The sequence below is a fragment of the Anabas testudineus genome, chromosome 11 (genome assembly GCF_900324465.2).
Source record: "Anabas testudineus chromosome 11, fAnaTes1.2, whole genome shotgun sequence".
NCBI lineage: Eukaryota > Metazoa > Chordata > Actinopteri > Anabantiformes > Anabantidae > Anabas > Anabas testudineus.
In genome coordinates, this window is record NC_046620.1 from 12,295,409 (window position 1) to 12,314,133 (window position 18,725).

Below are 18,725 nucleotides of genomic sequence, written 5' to 3' on the forward strand. Positions count from 1 at the left end.
AATATATAGTTTGACGTTGATGATCAGCTGTAAAAATGATGATTTGTGAATAAAGAGTAGAACTCAGAAACTGACCCCCTGAGTCCTGAGTGGAATAATCTCTAATTACCTTTCCTGTGGTGGAGGTGATGGGATTTGATTGGGCCTGTTCTGGCCGCTGATTGGCTGCTTTGAGTCGCACCTTTCACGCCACACAGTCCTGCGGAGACACGTAATCCATCAATCAGCCTCATCATCATCAGCCTCATCATCATCAGCCTCATCATCAGCCTCCAGCGCCGAACCAATTCTCATCGTGAGCCTCGAGGCTTAATTGATTATTAGTGCGAGTTTATTGGTTTTGACGCTGGCGTGAGTCGCTAATATGGAGGAAGACTGTGATTTAGCTCAAGAGTTTGGTAAGGACGTGTAGCTTGTAGGCCTGCTGCTAATATTCACTGTGTTGAAGCCTCTTTGGTTATAACTTTTAAAGGACTTTTAAAAACTTTCTGCATGTGTGTGTGTGTGAGGCTCATAATCTCTTTTTGTGAGGTGCAGCTCCCCGTGCTGCTCGGCTCCACCGAGACTTTATGAGAAATTAAATTTGGGTTATTAACTCTGACGACCCGGTGTTTGTAGAGGGGGGACAGGTTAGCTAGGTTAGCAGCAGCTAGCCGGCCGCGCTTAATTAACGCTCAGGTGAGGTGGCACGAGGCGCCGCACACCTGGGACACTGATGAAGTGACTGCAGGCAGCAGAGGACACACACACACACACACACACACACACACTCTCTCAAAGATAGTACTTTTACTAGTTATTACTTCTCCTTATGTTGATAAAATCAATATGTAGAGCCTTAAAGAGATTCAGCTGTATAGCTGTTAAAATATATATAAAAATTATATGTATATATATTAGATGTATTAATTTGTAACATTGTGTTCATTCAGTTGACTGTTTAATTATACTTTCAGTATTTCTACATTTAGATTTAGGTCCAACATGGTCTGATAATAAAGCCAAGCTGAAACATTTGCTTGATTAACTGATTAGTGTGTTAATCTGAAGCTATTTGGACGATCATAAAAGCATTATAGGTCTGAGGAAATGAAAACACTCTAATGTTATTATAGTGTGTTGTTCCAAAAACTTATTAAGTTAATGGAGGAAATAATCAGCAAATTAATGTGCAATGAAAAATGTGGAGGTGCAGCCTTAGTTCAAAGTGTTCTTCACACTTACGATGAAGTGGAGTTAAATGAGTTATTGAATTAGTTGAATGTAGTTCATGTTAAAATTGTAGCCGTGGTGTTTAAGTACAGTTTATTAAAAGTACGTAGAAGTCTCCTCATTTTAGGTAGATAAATATAAATGAGCACAAACGACCTCAGTGAAAGTGTTTTACAAGAACCTGGACAAAAGTAACCTTGCTCTTGGTTGATTCTGTTGCAGACTGTCCAAGCCTTCTGTGTGAGGAACTGGATTTGGAAACAAAGAATGATCAAGGGAGGATGAGGAGGAGGGGAGAAGGAGAGGAAGAAGTGTTTAATCAGAGGGAAGATAAGGAGCCAGGAGAGGAGGCAGAGCGAGAAGTGAAGGAGGGGGAGGAGGAGGAGAAAGAAAGGAAAGTGTCAGAAAAGGAACTGATGGCGACAGAGGGAGAAGAGGAGGAGCAGGTGAAGCCAGAGAGTAGGCTGGAAGTGGAGGAGGAACAGGAGGTGCAGAGGGAAGGCGACGAGTTTGAGAACAACAAGGAAACAATTGCTGATAAGCGACAGAGTAAAGATGCAAAAAGTTTGGAAGCGAAAGACGAGCAGAAAAAGAGTAGGAAAAGGCGAGGTAAGAAACAAAATGAACGAGTTAAAAACAGGAGGGGAGCAAAAGATGTTGGTGAGAGGATTGAGGAGGAGAAGCACAATCAGATACAGGAGGTGACAGTGATGAGCTCAGAGGAGAGCTCCACTCTGTCAGAGCCTCCCTTTGGACTGATGAACAGCAGCGACTTGTCCGACCCCATTTACCTGGGCTGTGGGGGCACAGGGATGTACTGTCCCCCAGTTCCCATTCCCCTGCTGTACTCGTCACAGCCTCCAATCCCGATTCAACCTGCTCCTGCTCAGCCCCATGGGACAAAAAGACCTCACAGCCCCCTTCTCCCCCAGCAGGGTCCACAGCCTCTCGAGGTGAGCGTAGACCTTGTCACTGTTTACCATTCACTGACTTACCTAATGATCTGTGAACATATAGAGTGAAAAGCATTGAACCCAAACTTGTCTCCGGCAGCTCCTTAACACACACCTTCCTTTATTTTCCCTTCTGATATTACCTAACTGATTTACAATCATAACACTGTCAGGGTATGAAGAACATGTCTGTTCATACTAACTTTACATCCAAGTCTCCAGCTCTTATTTTAGGTGACTTAACGTTTTTTGCGTTTTTTGTGAAGCATGATGTTTATCCTCCTTCAGACTTTTACATGTTCTATAGTAAAGATCTCAAGGTTTATAACAATAATAACTAATTTGCAGTGTATAATTACAGTTTATCAATGTGTATGAAATGATACACACCTACAACCTTCAGGAATATTAATGCTGCAGCAGTAAAATGAGCACTCTTGATTTGAATATTTGGCTCAGTATGTGATGTAGTGCGATATTAGTAAGCTTCACTGAAATATTGGAACAAGCACATGAAGGATCTGCTAATGTCAAACTGTGACAGATCATTTCATCAACTGTGCAAAAATGCAAGTGGAAAAGGGGGAAATTCATTTTACATTAGTATAATTTAGCAGCAAACTGTATGTTCACCCCTGAAATTTTTCCATAATCTGTGTTTTATGGAAAGGCTCTGTTCATGATAATGTGTTGTACATAATCACACATGGTCATGGTCTGAGCAATCATTTAAACAGGAATTTAAACTATCCTCATTTCAGGCCCCAGTGGCACTCACACAAATAAAAGTAAGTGAGGGAAGCAAACTTAAACCTTATAGTCAGAAAATAAACAACTTGTTTTGGTTTGTCTGGGTTTGTCTTAATCTGGTTGGACAGTTAAAATGTGTTTATGACAGGAAAGTAATCATCAGCTATTTAGAAAATAATTTATTTGTTTAAGCCTTTTGTGGAGTAAAAGTCTGATAGTCCCAGTTTTCCTAACTATCACGTTTTCTTCTCTTCTTGTCTTAAAGCTGCAGTATTTAACTTTCCAAATTAATTTTGTAGAAATATGCCTCACAACTTCTTATTGTGTTCAGCTTGATTAGTAAGTTTTGCAGCTTTTTATGTATTGTAAATTTATAATGACTACTACCTTAATAGCTGATGGCAGATGGTAGAAGAAGAGCATAGTCTTTCTTGCAAGCGGTAGCTTAAGTTGCATATTGTAGAAAATGTTATATCTTTGACTGTCAGACAAAATAAGTGATAAAAGTCAAGACAGTACTTTGGCCTGTTTCTCTGTATATTCTGATATATACAGCACAGTTGATTAGGAAAAAATAATGAATGACCAGTTCAAAATTTAAAAAATCATTACCTGAAGACCAGCAGCTCTGCCTGTCCTAGAGTTTTTGTTGGAAGGTGATAATTGTATTATGTTGTTATATGTTATGTTGTTATGTATATGTTTATTATTGAGGCATAGTGATTGGTGGAGTTATATTGGAGTGCATCATGATAGCAGATGTTTCTATTGTTTTGCCCACTCTATTTACATAAATGTAAAACATGTAGAGCGAAAAACACATTAATTGGTCCATTAATATTTGAACAAGCTTCCACTTCCTTTCCTTCCTTTTTATAGGCTGAAACATTCACTTGTACACTTATTGACAAACCACAGGTGTCTTGGCAGACAAACATCCCTGTTTCTCTTTTACATTCTCCACAACTGTGATCAGATTTAAAGGAAGTGATTATTAATATTTTAGAAATATGTTAAAGGGGAAAAAAAGCTTTGATAATGTTTAACTCATTTAATTTGATTAAGATCATAGGGGCAGTGATCATGTTTGTTTATGGCAGATGGAGATAACCCAGGTTTACTCCACCCGACGCTCCATCCGCTATAGCACCAGGGGCCGAGGCCGTGCCCTTAGCTTCTCTCTGCTGCCAGGGATAGAGACTGTGGACAACTGCCTGCTGCCACCTGCACCGAAGAAGAAAACACGAACACTCTACAGTACTGGTAACCTGATGATCTGTTTGTCCAGGTGTGATCAGACCCGACAAATACTTGACATATATTGTGCGTGTGTGTGTGTGTGCGCGTGTATGGGCATGTGTGCAGATCAGTTAGAGCATTTAGAGGCTCTGTTCCAGGAGGACCACTATCCTGATGCAGAGAAGAGGAAAGTTATTGCCGCTTCAGTCGGTGTCACACCTCAGAGAATTATGGTTAGACCATCATGTCATGTTGTGTTGTGTTGTCAGCGTCTTGTCATTATGTCTTTCCACACATTAGTTGACATTCTTCATTAAAAAATATTAAATATTGGGGGGGAAAAAATGGCCTGCCTTGTCTTTTACTCTACTCTGTAATCATCTTCTGTTTTTCTCTCCAGCAGCTTCCATTTTCTTTTCTGGTCATTATTTCTCCATCTATATGACTCCTGTATTGTTTCTGTGTTGCAGGTCTGGTTTCAGAACCGCAGGGCTAAGTGGAGAAAAGTGGAGCGCTCCATCACAGCAAAGGTTGAACACAGACAGAGTAGATGCAGCAGCAGCCCCCTGCATCCCCAAATCAATCCCCCCCTACCTACAGTGTCATCAAATAGGTCAGTAAGCTCCTTCAGTTAGAGTTGGGTCTGTCTTGTAGAGAATAACACAGTGCTGACAAGTGCACTGTGTTACTGTATGTTTTACTTTTTCAGTAAGGGGGCTCCCTGTTTCTCTGGTCACTTTACCACAAAGCTGCCCCAACTTGCCCCTGCAGCACCATCCTTCCCCATTTTGTCAAATCAGACCCCACCCTCCTACAACAAACTGCTGGCCAGCATCAGCAGTCCAGGTAAATGGTCCAGATAAACATTCACACAGTGTTTGAAATCATACTGTCATAATAAATTAGGTAATTTGCACCGTAATTGCAATTAAAAAGAGGAACAATGATCAACAGAGCGATAATGACTTTGTTATTTCAGTTTTGCTAACTGTGTGATGTGCGCATACTAGTTCTGTTAGTAACATAGCTGAGGGTTTAACAATCTTTGTTCAGAAGGCTAACATGAATCCATGTTTATGCAGTCTAATGTCTGCAAATTTCATGGTAAAAGACCTCGTTTTGCAAAATAAGACATTTAGAATCAAAACACTTCTTGTTGTTTCATGTTTCATCCACAAGGTCAGTCCAGAGTGAGAGATGGGGGCCAGCACCAGCTTTCATCTCAAGGGGGGTTGACAGAGTACCATCCCCGTCCCATGCACAGCCCTCCTCCTCTGCGTAGAGCCAGTCTCCCCCTTTTCACTACAACGTACAATGCCTCCAACCCCACTACACCTCTCCTTAACACGCCTGCTCACACGCCACCTCTGTTTCTGGATGCTCTGGAAGGCGGCTCCACCTTGGCCCATCGTGACACTCAGTCTCTGCAGACTGACACCAGGTCAGCTCAGCTCACAGCACACTGTGACATGAATGCGAGACAATGATTTGAACAGCGACAACAAGTACAAGAGATGACAGGAGGACAGAGAGTAGGCATCTGTAGACACGAGCAGGGATCCTGTGAAACTGTGATATAATGATGGCTCAAACTGAGCCTGTAGCAGGGGGGTTAGTTTCAGCTGGCACTCTGAAATTATTTAGAAAGCATGCTGGGAGACATCTCAGTTAGTAATTGCTTTATACAAAACTATGTTTGTGTGTTTGACTACAATTATGTATTACAGTAAAAAAACATTTGCCAATTTAAGACCGTATGAAAACAACTGAATATCAATATATTTTTATTTAAGTGACTTAAATAGTCGGTTTACCCAAATTACAGTAGAAATATTTTCACTGGCGTTGCTTTCTACAAAAATAATAAGTTCCTTTAAAGTGGTTGGCTATGTTTTCTGTCGCGTAATTGGGGCATCTTGTTTCTCTCCTTTCAGTAGCTGCAGCTTTTTAATTTTTTTGAAATGTCATTTTCAAAACTTTCAGAACAAAATAAAATAATCTCCACTTTATTATTATTAATGTTGCAGTATAAATCAGAAATATTGTTTCAGATAGTGTAAATACAACTCCAAAACTACATTCATGGCTTTATGCATGTACAAGTGAAAAATTTTTTGTTTCTAGCCATGCTAGTAGCTTGGCGCCATCATCTGGTCAGAAATTTTGTTTAGAATTTAGTTGAAAACTGACAAACACATAATTCTTTCTACAAGGTTAATGTAGCACCGGTTAGGGATGTCAACAGATAAATTTTGAATTTAATTATATAATCTAACAATAAAAGAAATATACAATTATTTTAATTTCAGCTGAACTACTTCCTGCCCCTCGCTTGGTCTAGGCTACTGCTTGTAAAGAACTGTATGACGAACAGGAGTCACAACATCACTTTAAATGTACACACTGCAACAACTACCATGTGGCTATAGTGACAGAGAGTTCACAACCCAGCCTGGAGAGTAATATTAAAAAGCTCAGTTTGGCTTTTGGTGAGTGGATGGTAACATTGTGAGATAAAGGCCATTGCCGACTGTGTAAGCTGCAATTAACCTGGATCAATCCAGTGCTAACAACCCGAGGGTACATGTCAAAAATATGCAGTAGGTTGATTCTTATTTTACAGCTGGCTCAGAGTGCTGACTATCCATTCTATATACCAAACCTAATTGTCTTATTTATATTGTAATGTATGGTTATGTAGATCTTTAATATTGTTCTTATGTGAATTGTCCTCAGTTCTCTGTTTAACTTTGGTGAGAAGCTCGACTACCTGATGTCCAGCCAGCAGAACAACGCTCTCTCCTACCAGCTTCAGACTTCCTACCCCACTAACCAGCCCCAGCACCAACCTCAAGCATCCCTTTCCCACATGGCCTACCTCACCCCCTCACCCTACCTCACCCCAAACCCTTCAGATTCCAACCCTACGTCCTACCTGACATTTGGGCCTGGTGGAAACTCCACTGGGGTTGTGACCTACTCCACTGGAGGCCATGCCTACTTTCAGTCTCAAAGCACTGGACAAATTCTGCTGCAGTCCACTGGTCATCATGGTGAGTCACTTGAATTAGATAAATAAGCTTCTTAAAGCACCTGCTTCTTTTTGTCAGCTTGTTACTTATTACTCTTTTATATGAAATAACCTGATATTTTCATTTTTTTCATTAGTAGTAACATTACAGAAACAAACATGAGAAGAGAAGAGTAAAAATGTAACACTGCCAATTCAGACCTGGGACGTTCCAGCTACATGGTATCCATCTTAACCATTTGGACATCTCAGCAAAATTGTTAATTGAACATGAATTGTGTGAGGATGTAGCAGGATGGTGACCATTTGGTGAGGTGCTGCTTATATCTCTGGTTCTTGGCAAGAGAGAAAAAACAAAGTGGGAATCTTAGTAGGGAACAGAAAACAAGAACAAAGATGTTTGCAGGGCAGGTAGGCATTTATAGATGTAGAAGAGACGTTTTGAGGGATTCTTTTGTTCCTGATCATCAGCTAAATTATCTCTAATAAAGCTCATTTGTCTGTCTGGGTTTGTGTGTGTTTTCTTGCAGGTGGGGTCACAGCGTACCAGTCGTACCCGTGGAGTAACATGTACAATCAGCAAAACATGCACCAGCGTACTCAGTGCCCCCCAGCTTACCCCGCCAGCTTGGGGGCTGCTCGAGACCACCAGCCACTGTCCTCCACTCTACCTGCCCCTTCATTCTTCCCCCGGGGGGACCATGGCCTATTGCACGCAAACTCCCAGTGCTCATCACACACCCAGACCACAAGCAGCACCACCACTGTCCTCCCACCTGTGTCCACTCTGCGGCCCCCGCACCTCAGAGCGGAGAGCACTCCACCCAAGGTTGCATCACTATTGCCTTCTCAGGCCAGCCCCACCTCTCCAGAAAGCCCTCCAGTGCCACCTTGTGTCAAGATTGAGTATGACAGCCCCCGAGAGATTCACAGCCATTTCCACTGCGACTTCTCCCCCATTCATTTTTGACTGCATGTCTGTGTGTGTCTGAGCTTGTGTGTTTAAAGTTTCTATGTAAATATTTCATGTGCATGCTTAAAAGTAATTTGTATAGTAGGATACTGTTAGGATTATAATATTTATGTGAGCAGGCTTGATAGGGCTGTATTTAACTGGGCTGCAATAAATGCTCATTGTTCTGTTAATATTTTAGTTTTGCACTAAATTTGCATAGCTATTTAAATAAGGGGAACCCAGCCTCTTTTGCTTTGTGGGCTATTTTGATTGAATTTTGAACCAGAGGGAGGTTAGTGGTGGTAAAGTAGTTCTTCTCTACGCCCAATCACAACATGCATGCACATTCACAAATCATGAATATTTCGATTCAGGTGTGACTACCCAATCCCACAGTTGAGTGTGAGATGTCAGAAGAGAGAGCACAAACTTTGTTTCATGCCTCATTTATAAGCAGCATATAATATTGCACTATAGTCGAAAGGAACTAATAATTCTTCCTGTGGGTGTCCATAAGTGGAGGCTGACGCATGAACAGATAATGAGGGCTATGTGACGGTCTCTAATCCGATATAGGAGAATAAGGACAGAGTGGTTTCAAGGCTAGAGATATTCCAGACAATCACTGATACAGAACAAATCCTTAATCTGTGTTGCCATCTGCCGTGTTCACACACTTACTGCACTTTCCGCTCTGTTTATTCTTAGTATGCAAGTCAGTTTCGGGGGCTAGTGGAAACCAAATCCCTGTATGAAACTCCGCCTCTGAAAAAGCTGAAGGCGTTTTCCTGAGACTAGAAAAGTCGTTGGGGACCAACATGTCATTTTTGCTCTCAGTAGTCAAAGTGAAACAAAAAGTTTCTTGTTTAAAGTCTAGTTAAAATTCTTGGTTCGTAGTCCTGCTGTATGTAAAGTAAAGTTTGAAGTAAGGCTTGGATGTGGGAGTAAGAGAAGGAAGCATTTGATGAGAGAGAGGAGGAGGTGGCAGGGACCAGGGGAGCAGATAAGAGGGGGGTGGGGGTAGAGGAGCGAGTCGGTGTGTTGGTCTGGGAACAAGAGAGGAGAGCTGAGATGAGCTGTTGCTATGGCAGGAGGAGAGGATGATGGGTGGGCTCTGCCAGCAGGCGTGGGAGGGAGAAGATGGGGATGAAGGGGGAGTGTGTTTGTAGCACGGGGGGGTTCTGGGATGAACAGAACTGTTGGTTATGTAACTGCTGTATTTGGGTTTTTAATGAACCTCTCTCTTCCTGCTTACTGGCTACTGAGCTGTTACTGTTGGCAGGAGGACGGCAGCATAAACACGTACACAAACATTCACATCAACTACATTTGCAGAAATTTCTGAGGAAACGCGCCACACGTTCAGTTCAGCAACAAGGTTAAATACTCGATTCACACACAAGTTTTTACTTTGGATTTGAATTATAGTGTGCCATTTAGCATGGTGCACATTATTGTACATAGTTTTAGATTTCTCTGTATTCCTGTGTCAGTGAGCTTGCATGTGTAACTGAGGAGGGTTTCATGTAGGTTTAAGGTCATAATTAATTTTTCCAGGACTTTCCTGATGTGAACAGAGAGTCCTTAGAGCACAGCTGGAAGGCACAAGTGTGTGTCTGCGTTTATGCGTGTATGCATGTATGTGAGAATGTGTAAGTACAGGTATGGGATGCTTCACTCCGCGCTGATCCCCTAGTGTCAATATTTACTTAGTACTCTGAGATTTGAAGAAAGGGAACTTGTTTCAGTATTTATGGATGTGGTGAAACATGAAATCCTCACAATCTTTCCAAACCCTGTGACAGTATGCACGCACACACACACACACACACACACTGAAAAAACAGCACTGCGTAGATTCAGTCTAGTAATAAGAGTTTATTATTACTGGATAAGGTTTATTGAAATAACTGATTGAAAGTAATAATGTTGGTAGTGGAACAAAGCTGAGACACCGTTTGGAGATCCTCCAGTCGTCTAGCTCTCTACTTCAAACAGCATTAGAGTGTTGATTTTTAGTTTGTTTTGGGAGGATATAACAAATAGACTTGAGGAGGAGGGAACACGACACACGGTGGCTGGGGAAAACAACTTTTATTGGGTAAAATACATTGCATTGCCTATTCAGATGTTTAAAAAGGAAGACAAACAGATAAAATATCCTTCCTAAGCTTGTTGATGATAAATTAGTTCTCTTAAATTGAGATTATTTGAGTGTGGTTTTGTATAAAAATGCCTAATGGCATGCAGTGTGGCTGCAAAACGGAGGAGTTCAGTTTGTTATTGACTTGTTTTCATTTGCTCTATGGGTCTGTTGGCGCTGTGTGATAAATATTCTCTAAATTGAGCGACACCAAAGTGGTCAGGCTATTGGCAGTGATAGGGGACTCGACAGTAATATTTCCTTTTTCAGTAAAAGGGGCAAACATAGCATGTCTTTTTTTATTGCATTTCTATTTTGCTACCAGAAGGTAAATTCACAAAGAGAAAAGGGAAAAACAAAAACATCAGCTAAATCAAGACTTTGAGGTTGTGGTACATATGTTAAACTGATAACCACGTGTTATGTAGTAAATGTCACTGTATAAACATTTTTTTTAGTTGAGTATTGAATATTTCAAAACAACTAAATTAGTGTTAGTATTGCATGTGTTTTTTTTTTTTCAACCAGCATTTTAAATCAAAAAACATTCAATTTACTATGAAAAGAGATTAAAGAAATCTGTCAGAAAATAATAATCAGATGGATTTTTACATAAGACGGTTTGACTTAATGATTGATTGACTAATTAGCTTTTCTAGTCTAGTCATCAACAAAAATAATCATTCCAAATTCCATTCATCTATCAACCGATAGATGCCGGTAAGACTCATCTAACTCCCTACTTATATTTGTGTTTTTCCCGCCTGCCAAGCAGACCGGGTTACATATCCTCTGTGTGTGTTTATGTGTGTACTTCATATGTTTGTGTTTTTTTTGCACAGACAGTGTGCGTGTGTGTATTGCGTCTTCTCTTATAAGTCAAAAGCACATTCCCAGAGATGACACGCTGTCCAGAAATAACATCACACACTGTTGATTCTGCAGCTTGTCAGTTCAGTAGAAAACCTGTCTGGCCCTCTACTGTACAGCCCGAACCCCAACTCCCGTTCCCAGGTCAGAATACCCCTTCAATTGCGGCTTGTTCAGGTTGATGAAGGTGTGTGTGTGTGTGTGGAGGAGGAGGAGGAGGAGGAGAAAGGGGGATGCAGGGGAATGCAGGGTTTGGTCGTTGGAGTGGGATGTCAGAGAGTAAAGAGGTTTCTCTGTTTAGCGTGTAGGTGGACTCTAGCAAGATTAAAAATGTGTATGAGAGCTTTTTGAAGAGAAAGTGTTTACTCCTCTGGGGCCTGCTGCCTACCTGACAGTAGACAGAAAGGTAATGGTGAAATGGCAGGAAGAGGAGTTAAGGAGTAAGAGGAAATATGTTCATTTAGTTTAATGTGGTTGAGGAAATCTCTACCTGCAATATGCTAGACTGTTATATAGTAACGTTGATCTTTAAATATAAAGTCAAGTTGGTAAATGGAAAAAATGTGACACTTGGAATATAAGAGAAAATATAAATGACAAATATTAAATGTCATGAATAATTCAGGAGCACTGAACTGAACTGAACTCATAAAACCCTGGATTTGGCTTGTACTTCAAATTATCCAGAAATGCAGCCGTATGCAAAAAGAATGCACACACACCCCAATGAGCAGAGCAGCAGGAACACAGTCGGCAGTGTGCGGTGGCTCTCCTTCACTTCCGTCCAAATGTGTTCTTGCTATACGAGGGAACACATGGAGAAAAGAGGAATTCATGTTGGTGTTTATTTGAGCTTTGGCCAAATCCAAGTCAGGACGGCTGCACTGGCACTGGCACCAAACTCCAGGCGCCCCTGTACCCCCAGCCAGTCACAGGCCTACAGTACACAAACACACACACACACACAAATGTACATTCACAGACACACTCACATACAGGTCTATCGTAGCCATATCAAGGTGTGTTTGTCTTTCCCTGCCCTCTGTTCTAAATCCTCCCAGAGCAGGTATTTCCCTTTCATACCCACAGAAGCGCGCACACACACACACACACACACACACACACACACACAGGAGCTATAGAGGGGGCAGTCTGTGGGCTGAGTGTGTGAAGCACTTGCATTGATAACCTGCAGCTCAGAGTCATTCGGTCTCACTTTGTGGCTGTCCCCCTCGGCTAGAACTCCCTTCGCTCTACTCTGTCTCCTTTCTGGCTTCTCACTCCAGCTGCGTTTGCGGACGAGCTCGGACCCTCGCGTTTAGTCATCACCTGTCTGTCGCTGTCACCATGATGCTTAGCCCGCCGTTGTTCCTGCTGCTGCTTGGCCTTATAGGAGCTCAAGCCACCCCGGACCTCCGCAAGCCAGCTTCCGCAGGTAAGAATGATGACCTTTAACCCCTTAAAACTCAGTCTACCTCCAGGTGAGGACCCAGAGTCTCTGTCACATCTATTGATATATTTTAATTCCTTCTTAAAGAAATCTGTGAAAAATGAAATATCACATTTTTCATGATGCTGAACTGGTCTCTGGTCTCAACAGGCTCAGGATATGTGACTAACAGTTCATTTGTGTTGTTTAAATGCTCCAAAACTTTAAATTTTTGTGATTACTGTAATTACTTTTCTGGTCTGAGTTCAGTCTTAGCATGTGTCTGTGCTGATACGAGGTGTGTGAACAAAGAAAGCGAAAAGGAAATTATTAGAAAGTTGTGATTGTTTCATTTACACAAAATAATACAAATGAGAAGAATGTGATTACACAGTTCTATCAATTTATATATTTTATTGTCTTTGGACCTTTATTGAATTTCTTTGAATTGATTAGTCAGTATGACAGATAGTTTTGGCTTTTCTACAAGTACACAATATGAATAAATAACAGGATCAGGATGTAGAATGGGTTTTGGTGCTCAGCGTGTGTGTGTGTGAGTGTGTGTGTGTGTGAGAGAGAGAGATCCAAATTTGGTAGGAGGAAAAACTGGATGGAGCGAGAGAGGTGAAGGGAGAGAAGGGAGATCAGTGATGTTTAACAGTCACTGGAAGTTTTAGTGAGCTGGCATTAAGTTTAACAAGGCCGCACATGCCTGAGCTCCCAGCCGTCTGTTTTCTTTAGTACAGTCATACACTTTCACAAAATAACATTTCTGTCACACAAGTACCTGCTGCTCAGTGTTCTTGGCTTCACCTTCTGAATTCCTCCTAAGTTCTTAACCACATATCAAGTAGTTGTACCTCCGTGAATTAAATTTCCAAATCTAATGATAATTTATTAATATGTTTTACATAAGATCCTGAGAGTTAGAAAAGCTGGAGGGTTTTCTGGTTAAGCGTTCGTTCATCACTCCACCACCTTTACCTCGTTCCACACCATCGCTTCTCTCTCCATCTACGGTCCCCCCCACCCCCCCTTGTCCTACTAACTCCTTTCTATCTTAAGCTCCTCCCATGGAGCCACTTTCTCCGTTTTTTTTATCACCATCTACAGATCCAGATATTTTTTTTTAGGAATCTTTGAATCACCAAAACTAATAAAACATAATACATAATAACTACATTTCTGTATTTATGTGTAGTGGCGGGTTTGTGCAAGACCCGTCCCACAGACCTGGTCTTCATCGTCGATAGCAGTCGAAGTGTTCGTCCCTCAGAGTTTGAGCAGGTAAAGGTTTTCTTGGCCAAAGTCATCGAGGGGCTGGATGTTGGACCTAACGCTACCCGTGTGGGAGTTGTGAATTACGCAAGCCGCGTTAAGAATGAGGTATGGGTCTGGTCTATTAGGAACATTTTCTGTTACTCACTGGACCACTTGATGAATCCTAGCTGACCGTTGTTATTATACAACTGCAGATATCCCTGAAGACTTACCGCACCAAACCTGGACTGGTTAAAGCTGTGACCAAGATTGAGCCCCTGTCCACTGGAACGATGACTGGCCTGTCCATTCAGTTTGCCCTGAATGTGGCCTTCAGTGAGGGCGAGGGCGCTCGTATCAAGTCTCCTGATATCAGCAAGGTCAGACACACATTTTACATGCAGTCTCTCACCAGATTTCACAATTTGGATTTTTTTTTTAGCTAATTTTGGATCTACTTCTTGACAGGTGGCCATTATTGTGACAGATGGGCGTCCCCAGGACAATGTGAAGGACGTTGCTCAGCGTGCTCGGGATGCCGGCATTGAGATTTTTGCCATCGGTGTGGGACGTGTGGACATGAGCACCCTGAGACAGATGGCCAGTCAACCTCTGGATGACCACGTGGACTATGTGGAGAGCTACAGTGTCATCGAGAAGCTCACCAAGAAGTTCAAGGAGGCCTTCTGTGGTAAGGGGGGGAGGAGAGGGAAAAACTAGTGTGAGCAAAGAGGAAAAGGTGCAGGATATTTGTATTTGTGTTTACAATGAGAGGGGCAGAGACAGAAAAAAGAGATTAGGTGAAATAAATAGTTAGGGATGTCTGAGAAGAAATTCAGTGGGACAACCACGACCCTCAGCTTCAACCCTGTGGATAGAGCAGTCAGCTGGCCTCTCTATACTGAGGGTAAGGTGTCAGGACTGCCATCTTCCCATTCCAGTTTATTGTTCCTTCCCTTTTGTCCCCTGCTCTTCCTCAACAATACAGTCATTCAATTGTTCACACTGATTACAATTCCCTAGTGCATGAGGGCATTGGGGAAGGCACAAGCTTTTGGATGAAATTCACTCCTGTTCTTTATTCAACTCTCACATAACCGAGAGGCGAGACTGATCTATCTGTAATTACAGATCCATTAGTGACAACCGTTAAACCTCTAATTAGTGATGCCCTTTGGCGCTCACAGTCTGCAGCAGTTTCAGTTGCTGCCTGTCACTCACTCTGCAGCAGGCTCTCGTGCTGCTGGCATTTCGTCCAAGGGCAGAGCTGCATGAGGCTGGATTATTATTGGATGAGCCTGAGCATCACATGTAGAAACAACACTGTAAACAAATCAGACTTTGTTTAAGGCTACTCCAATCAATTCCTCCTGTTTCTTTTAAGGATCCACTGGATTCATGCACCATCCACACATATTAAAAAAATGTTGGGGTCAACTGCAGGTCACAGTGGATCATTAAAAATCAATACTAGATTTTCTGACTGACATAGTTTTATTCTCTCCTAACCCCAACCACCCAACCCCATCTGTGTGTGTGTGCCTCTACATATTCTCTACGTGTGTTGTACATGTGCACATGCACACACACACACACAGAGCCAGTAGGTCTGTGCGCCAGTGGGGACCATGACTGTGAGCAGGTATGCGTCACCACCCCCGGATCATACAAGTGTGCCTGCAAAGAAGGCTTTACCCTCATGAGCAATGGTCGCAGCTGCAGTGGTGAGTGTGTGTGGATGATGGTATTTGTCCAACGAGGCCACGGTGCTACCACGTTTACATGTTGCTTTGTTGTATGTGTGTGATATTGCCAGCTTGCAGCGTCTCAGCAAAAGATGTGGTGTTCCTGATCGATGGCTCTAAGAGCATTCGTCCTGAGAATTTCGAGCTAGTCAAGAAGTGGATCAACCAGATCATTGACAAACTGGACGTTTCTGAGAGCAAGACTCATGTTGGACTGGTGCAGTACTCCAGCTCAGTCAAAGAGGTAGCCTACAGTATCAGCCTGCCTATCACCTAAAGTGTTACAAGAACAAGCCACTCCCTCCACTTTCTCATTAACCACCTGCTTCTGTTCCCAATTAGGAGTTTCCCCTGGGTCGCTACAACAACAAAAAAGATTTGAAGGAGGCTGTGAAGAAGATGGACTACATGGAGAAGGGAACCATGACAGGTCAGGCCCTCCGCTTTATGGCGGATGTCAGTGTGACCGTCAGTCATGGTGCCCGGCCTGGAGTTGACAAGGTGGGCATCGCCTTCACTGACGGGCGCAGTCAGGACTACATTGGGGACGCCGCCAAGAAACTGAAGGACATTGGTAAGAGAGAAAGATAACATGTTAATGCACAAGTTTAAGTATATAGGGATAGAGTGTGAAATTCCAAAACTGCTTTTCAAATTCTTTCCGATCTATAATTGACCATTTTACTAAGGATTTGAGGACCAACTACTGAAAGAGCACAATAACAACAAGTTCAGACATCCCAGCTCTCCCAGAACGTTCTGGGAGTTCCTCCGCACATTAATAGCAGGAGCCAGAAGTCTGCAAATTATATACAGTAACCTGGAAATCTGATATTTCCTCTTTTTTGTCATAATTGGACTCACCACTTGCTTGTGCATGGGCTTCACATTAAGAAAAGAACACAGTGTCTACATAGCGGGTCTGAACCTAAACCATGGACATCACAGTGCTGTGGATATATTCACTGTACTTCATTCAGGGAGTATAAATTGATCGTTGTTTGTATTGAGAAAGCACTTAACCTTACCTGACATTGATACACTGCTGCAGCTCACAGAATCTGATGGGTACCAAGCCCTCATTATTTAAAAGGCACTAGTTCTTACTTTAACATGTTGGACAGTAAGTAAATATTTGTACACAGGTCTTGTCATTCCACCTTTGTCCTGAGCACTCTCCTGCAAATATTGTATTTTGCAGTTGTTTTGTTGATGTTGGAAGGCGCTATGTTTGCTTACGACCTCACTGCTGAGTTTCACACATTTGTGTGTATGCTCAGTCTTTTTCATCTTTGCCAATGTGTAACAGACACTAAACAGAGACTGTTAGTGAAGGATTTGTGTTTACCAATTGGAAAACCATGTGTCTATGTTGCAGGCGTAGAGATGTACGCTGTCGGAGTGGGAAGTGCAGTGGAGGAAGAGCTGAGACAGATTGCCTCTGAGCCAACTAAAGACCACTACTTCTACACAGCAGACTTCAAGGCTATGAACCAGATTGTCCAGAAGCTGCAGATTGACAACTGTACAGGTCAGAAGTTGTCAATGAACATAAATGTTAATAGATATTTGTTTAATTGCTTGTTATTTAACTATAGAAAATTGGCTTTTTATGATTAAAGACTTTAATTTGTGCTTTCTGCTCCCACAGAGGAGGACCCTTGTGAATGTGACTCCCTTGTAAAGTTCCAGAAGAAAGTAGAAGATGCCCTTCAGGCACTAACGAAAAAATATATCCTTTACAACGGGTGAAATGGTCTGAGGACGTGGTGCATTTCATGTTCTCATGTTTTCTTATTGCCTTCATTGTTGCTGTCCTTGACAAAATCTTACTAGAGAGTATGTCGAAGAGGATTGCTTTGCTGGAGAACAAAATCGTCTGAGTACTCACATCCCACTCTCGCCTATATATCTACACACCCATGTACACACACGCACACACACACACACAACAGTGATTACTTACTGTAAAGTATTGAAGAGGAACCTGTGTGTGTGTGTGTGAGCCTTGACCTCTGCCTGTATCCTGGGCTCTCCCAAACCACCTCTGTCTCGTTCTTCTTCCAACATACCTCTTCCACCTTAGGGTCTCCTGGGACACAAAGCTCCGGTTGCCATGGAAACAGCCGGAGGTCCCAGAAGGTCCTCCTCCAATGCCAGTCTGTGTGTTTGTTAATAAAAGTCTTCCCTCATAGGGAAACAGTGACAATAAAGTTAAGGATTTATCTTTGTTGAATCTTCACAAAACCCAGTCTGTGTCAAACGTCACCTTCACTTGTTTCCATCTTTCCTGCTCTCTCCACTCATATCTTCAAGCTTCAACTTTTATCTCTCACCCTCACACCATGATATCAATTATTAGATAAGGTATATATGAATACAGGAAATTTAATATAAGGTATGTCTTATAATAAAGGGTAAGCTATTGATGAATGATTATTTTCCTAAATAAAGGTGATTCGGGAAGTAAATATTAAACAAATGTGAAACTATTGTATGTCAAATCAACATTACAGACTCACGTGCAGACACAAAGAATTATACACAGATAAAGAGGATTTCTATGGTCAATGGCTCCAAAAGGTGAGCCCCAAGGACCAGAAGGGTGCGATGGATGTCCCCAGACAAATTGTGTTGAGATGTAGTTTTATACCAAAGATTTCCAACATGGTGCTCATTTGAGCTCACAACTTTATCACAGTTTTGCTAGTTTTAAAAAGTATTTTAAGTAGTCAAATTTTTCTCCAATGGCAATGATCACAAATTCACAAATATTGGCAGTTCTAGCCTAAATAAAAGGTTTACACCTTCATTAGAAATGAGTCGTGCAAATATTCAATCAATCAATACATTATTGCTGTACCCAAAGAGGGAAAAGAAAACCAGGTTTGCTGACAGGATAGAAACACCTGATATTGCTGGTGCCAAAATAAACTGGAAACTTTTATTTGACTGACTAAAATATAACTTAATGAGGTAAGTCTGTAAGTATTTTATACAGTAAAAATATCAGTTTACAGCATTTTAATTGCTGTCCTATATAAATGAAGCCATTTTTTCTACATGCCCAAGCAAATGTGAAATAGCCTTAAGTTATTTTAAACATGAAACACGCTGGAATAAAAACTCAGGTGT

The 18,725-nt window shown here is 41.8% G+C and overlaps 3 protein-coding genes across 3 annotated transcripts in view; all 3 read left to right on the forward strand.

Moving 5' to 3' along the window:
* Positions 1-11,357, forward strand: part of sdc3 (syndecan 3) — a 42,757-nt gene extending 31,400 nt beyond the window's left edge. The window contains exon 6 of the transcript XR_003298049.1: positions 11,341-11,357. The gene's annotated coding sequence lies outside the window, so the exon portion shown is untranslated. The remainder of the gene's footprint in view (positions 1-11,340) is intronic.
* On the forward strand, positions 1,494-8,297 carry LOC113154080 (homeobox protein NOBOX-like). Its single transcript, XM_026348088.1, has 8 exons — positions 1,494-2,165; positions 4,016-4,178; positions 4,281-4,387; positions 4,625-4,767; positions 4,864-5,000; positions 5,334-5,595; positions 6,891-7,207; positions 7,716-8,297. The coding sequence occupies exons 1-8, from the start codon at positions 1,494-1,496 to the stop codon at positions 8,153-8,155; spliced, it is 2,241 nt and encodes a 746-aa protein (XP_026203873.1). The 3' UTR covers positions 8,156-8,297.
* A 988-nt stretch (positions 11,358-12,345) lies between the features above and the next one.
* matn1 (matrilin 1) lies at positions 12,346-18,055 on the forward strand. Its single transcript, XM_026348688.1, has 10 exons — positions 12,346-12,588; positions 13,787-13,971; positions 14,061-14,225; positions 14,314-14,536; positions 15,444-15,569; positions 15,662-15,834; positions 15,933-16,164; positions 16,969-17,121; positions 17,242-17,322; positions 17,424-18,055. Exons 1-10 carry the CDS (start codon positions 12,501-12,503, stop codon positions 17,471-17,473), a joined length of 1,476 nt encoding a protein of 491 aa, XP_026204473.1. The 5' UTR covers positions 12,346-12,500; the 3' UTR covers positions 17,474-18,055.
* Positions 18,056-18,725: the final 670 nt, after the last annotated feature.

Bases quoted from the DNA above. Each gene is read 5' to 3' on its own strand.
- LOC113154080 (XM_026348088.1), top strand. From the start codon at position 1,494: ATGAGGAGGAGGGGAGAAGGAGAGGAAGAAGTGTTTAATCAGAGGGAA. The intron at 2,166-4,015 runs GTGAGCGTAGAC...TGTTTATGGCAG, and splicing joins AGGGTCCACAGCCTCTCGAG to ATGGAGATAACCCAGGTTTA. The intron at 7,208-7,715 runs GTGAGTCACTTG...GTTTTCTTGCAG, and splicing joins GCAGTCCACTGGTCATCATG to GTGGGGTCACAGCGTACCAG.
- matn1 (XM_026348688.1), top strand. From the start codon at position 12,501: ATGATGCTTAGCCCGCCGTTGTTCCTGCTGCTGCTTGGCCTTATAGGA. The intron at 13,972-14,060 runs GTATGGGTCTGG...ATACAACTGCAG, and splicing joins CAAGCCGCGTTAAGAATGAG to ATATCCCTGAAGACTTACCG. The intron at 15,570-15,661 runs GTGAGTGTGTGT...TGATATTGCCAG, and splicing joins CAATGGTCGCAGCTGCAGTG to CTTGCAGCGTCTCAGCAAAA.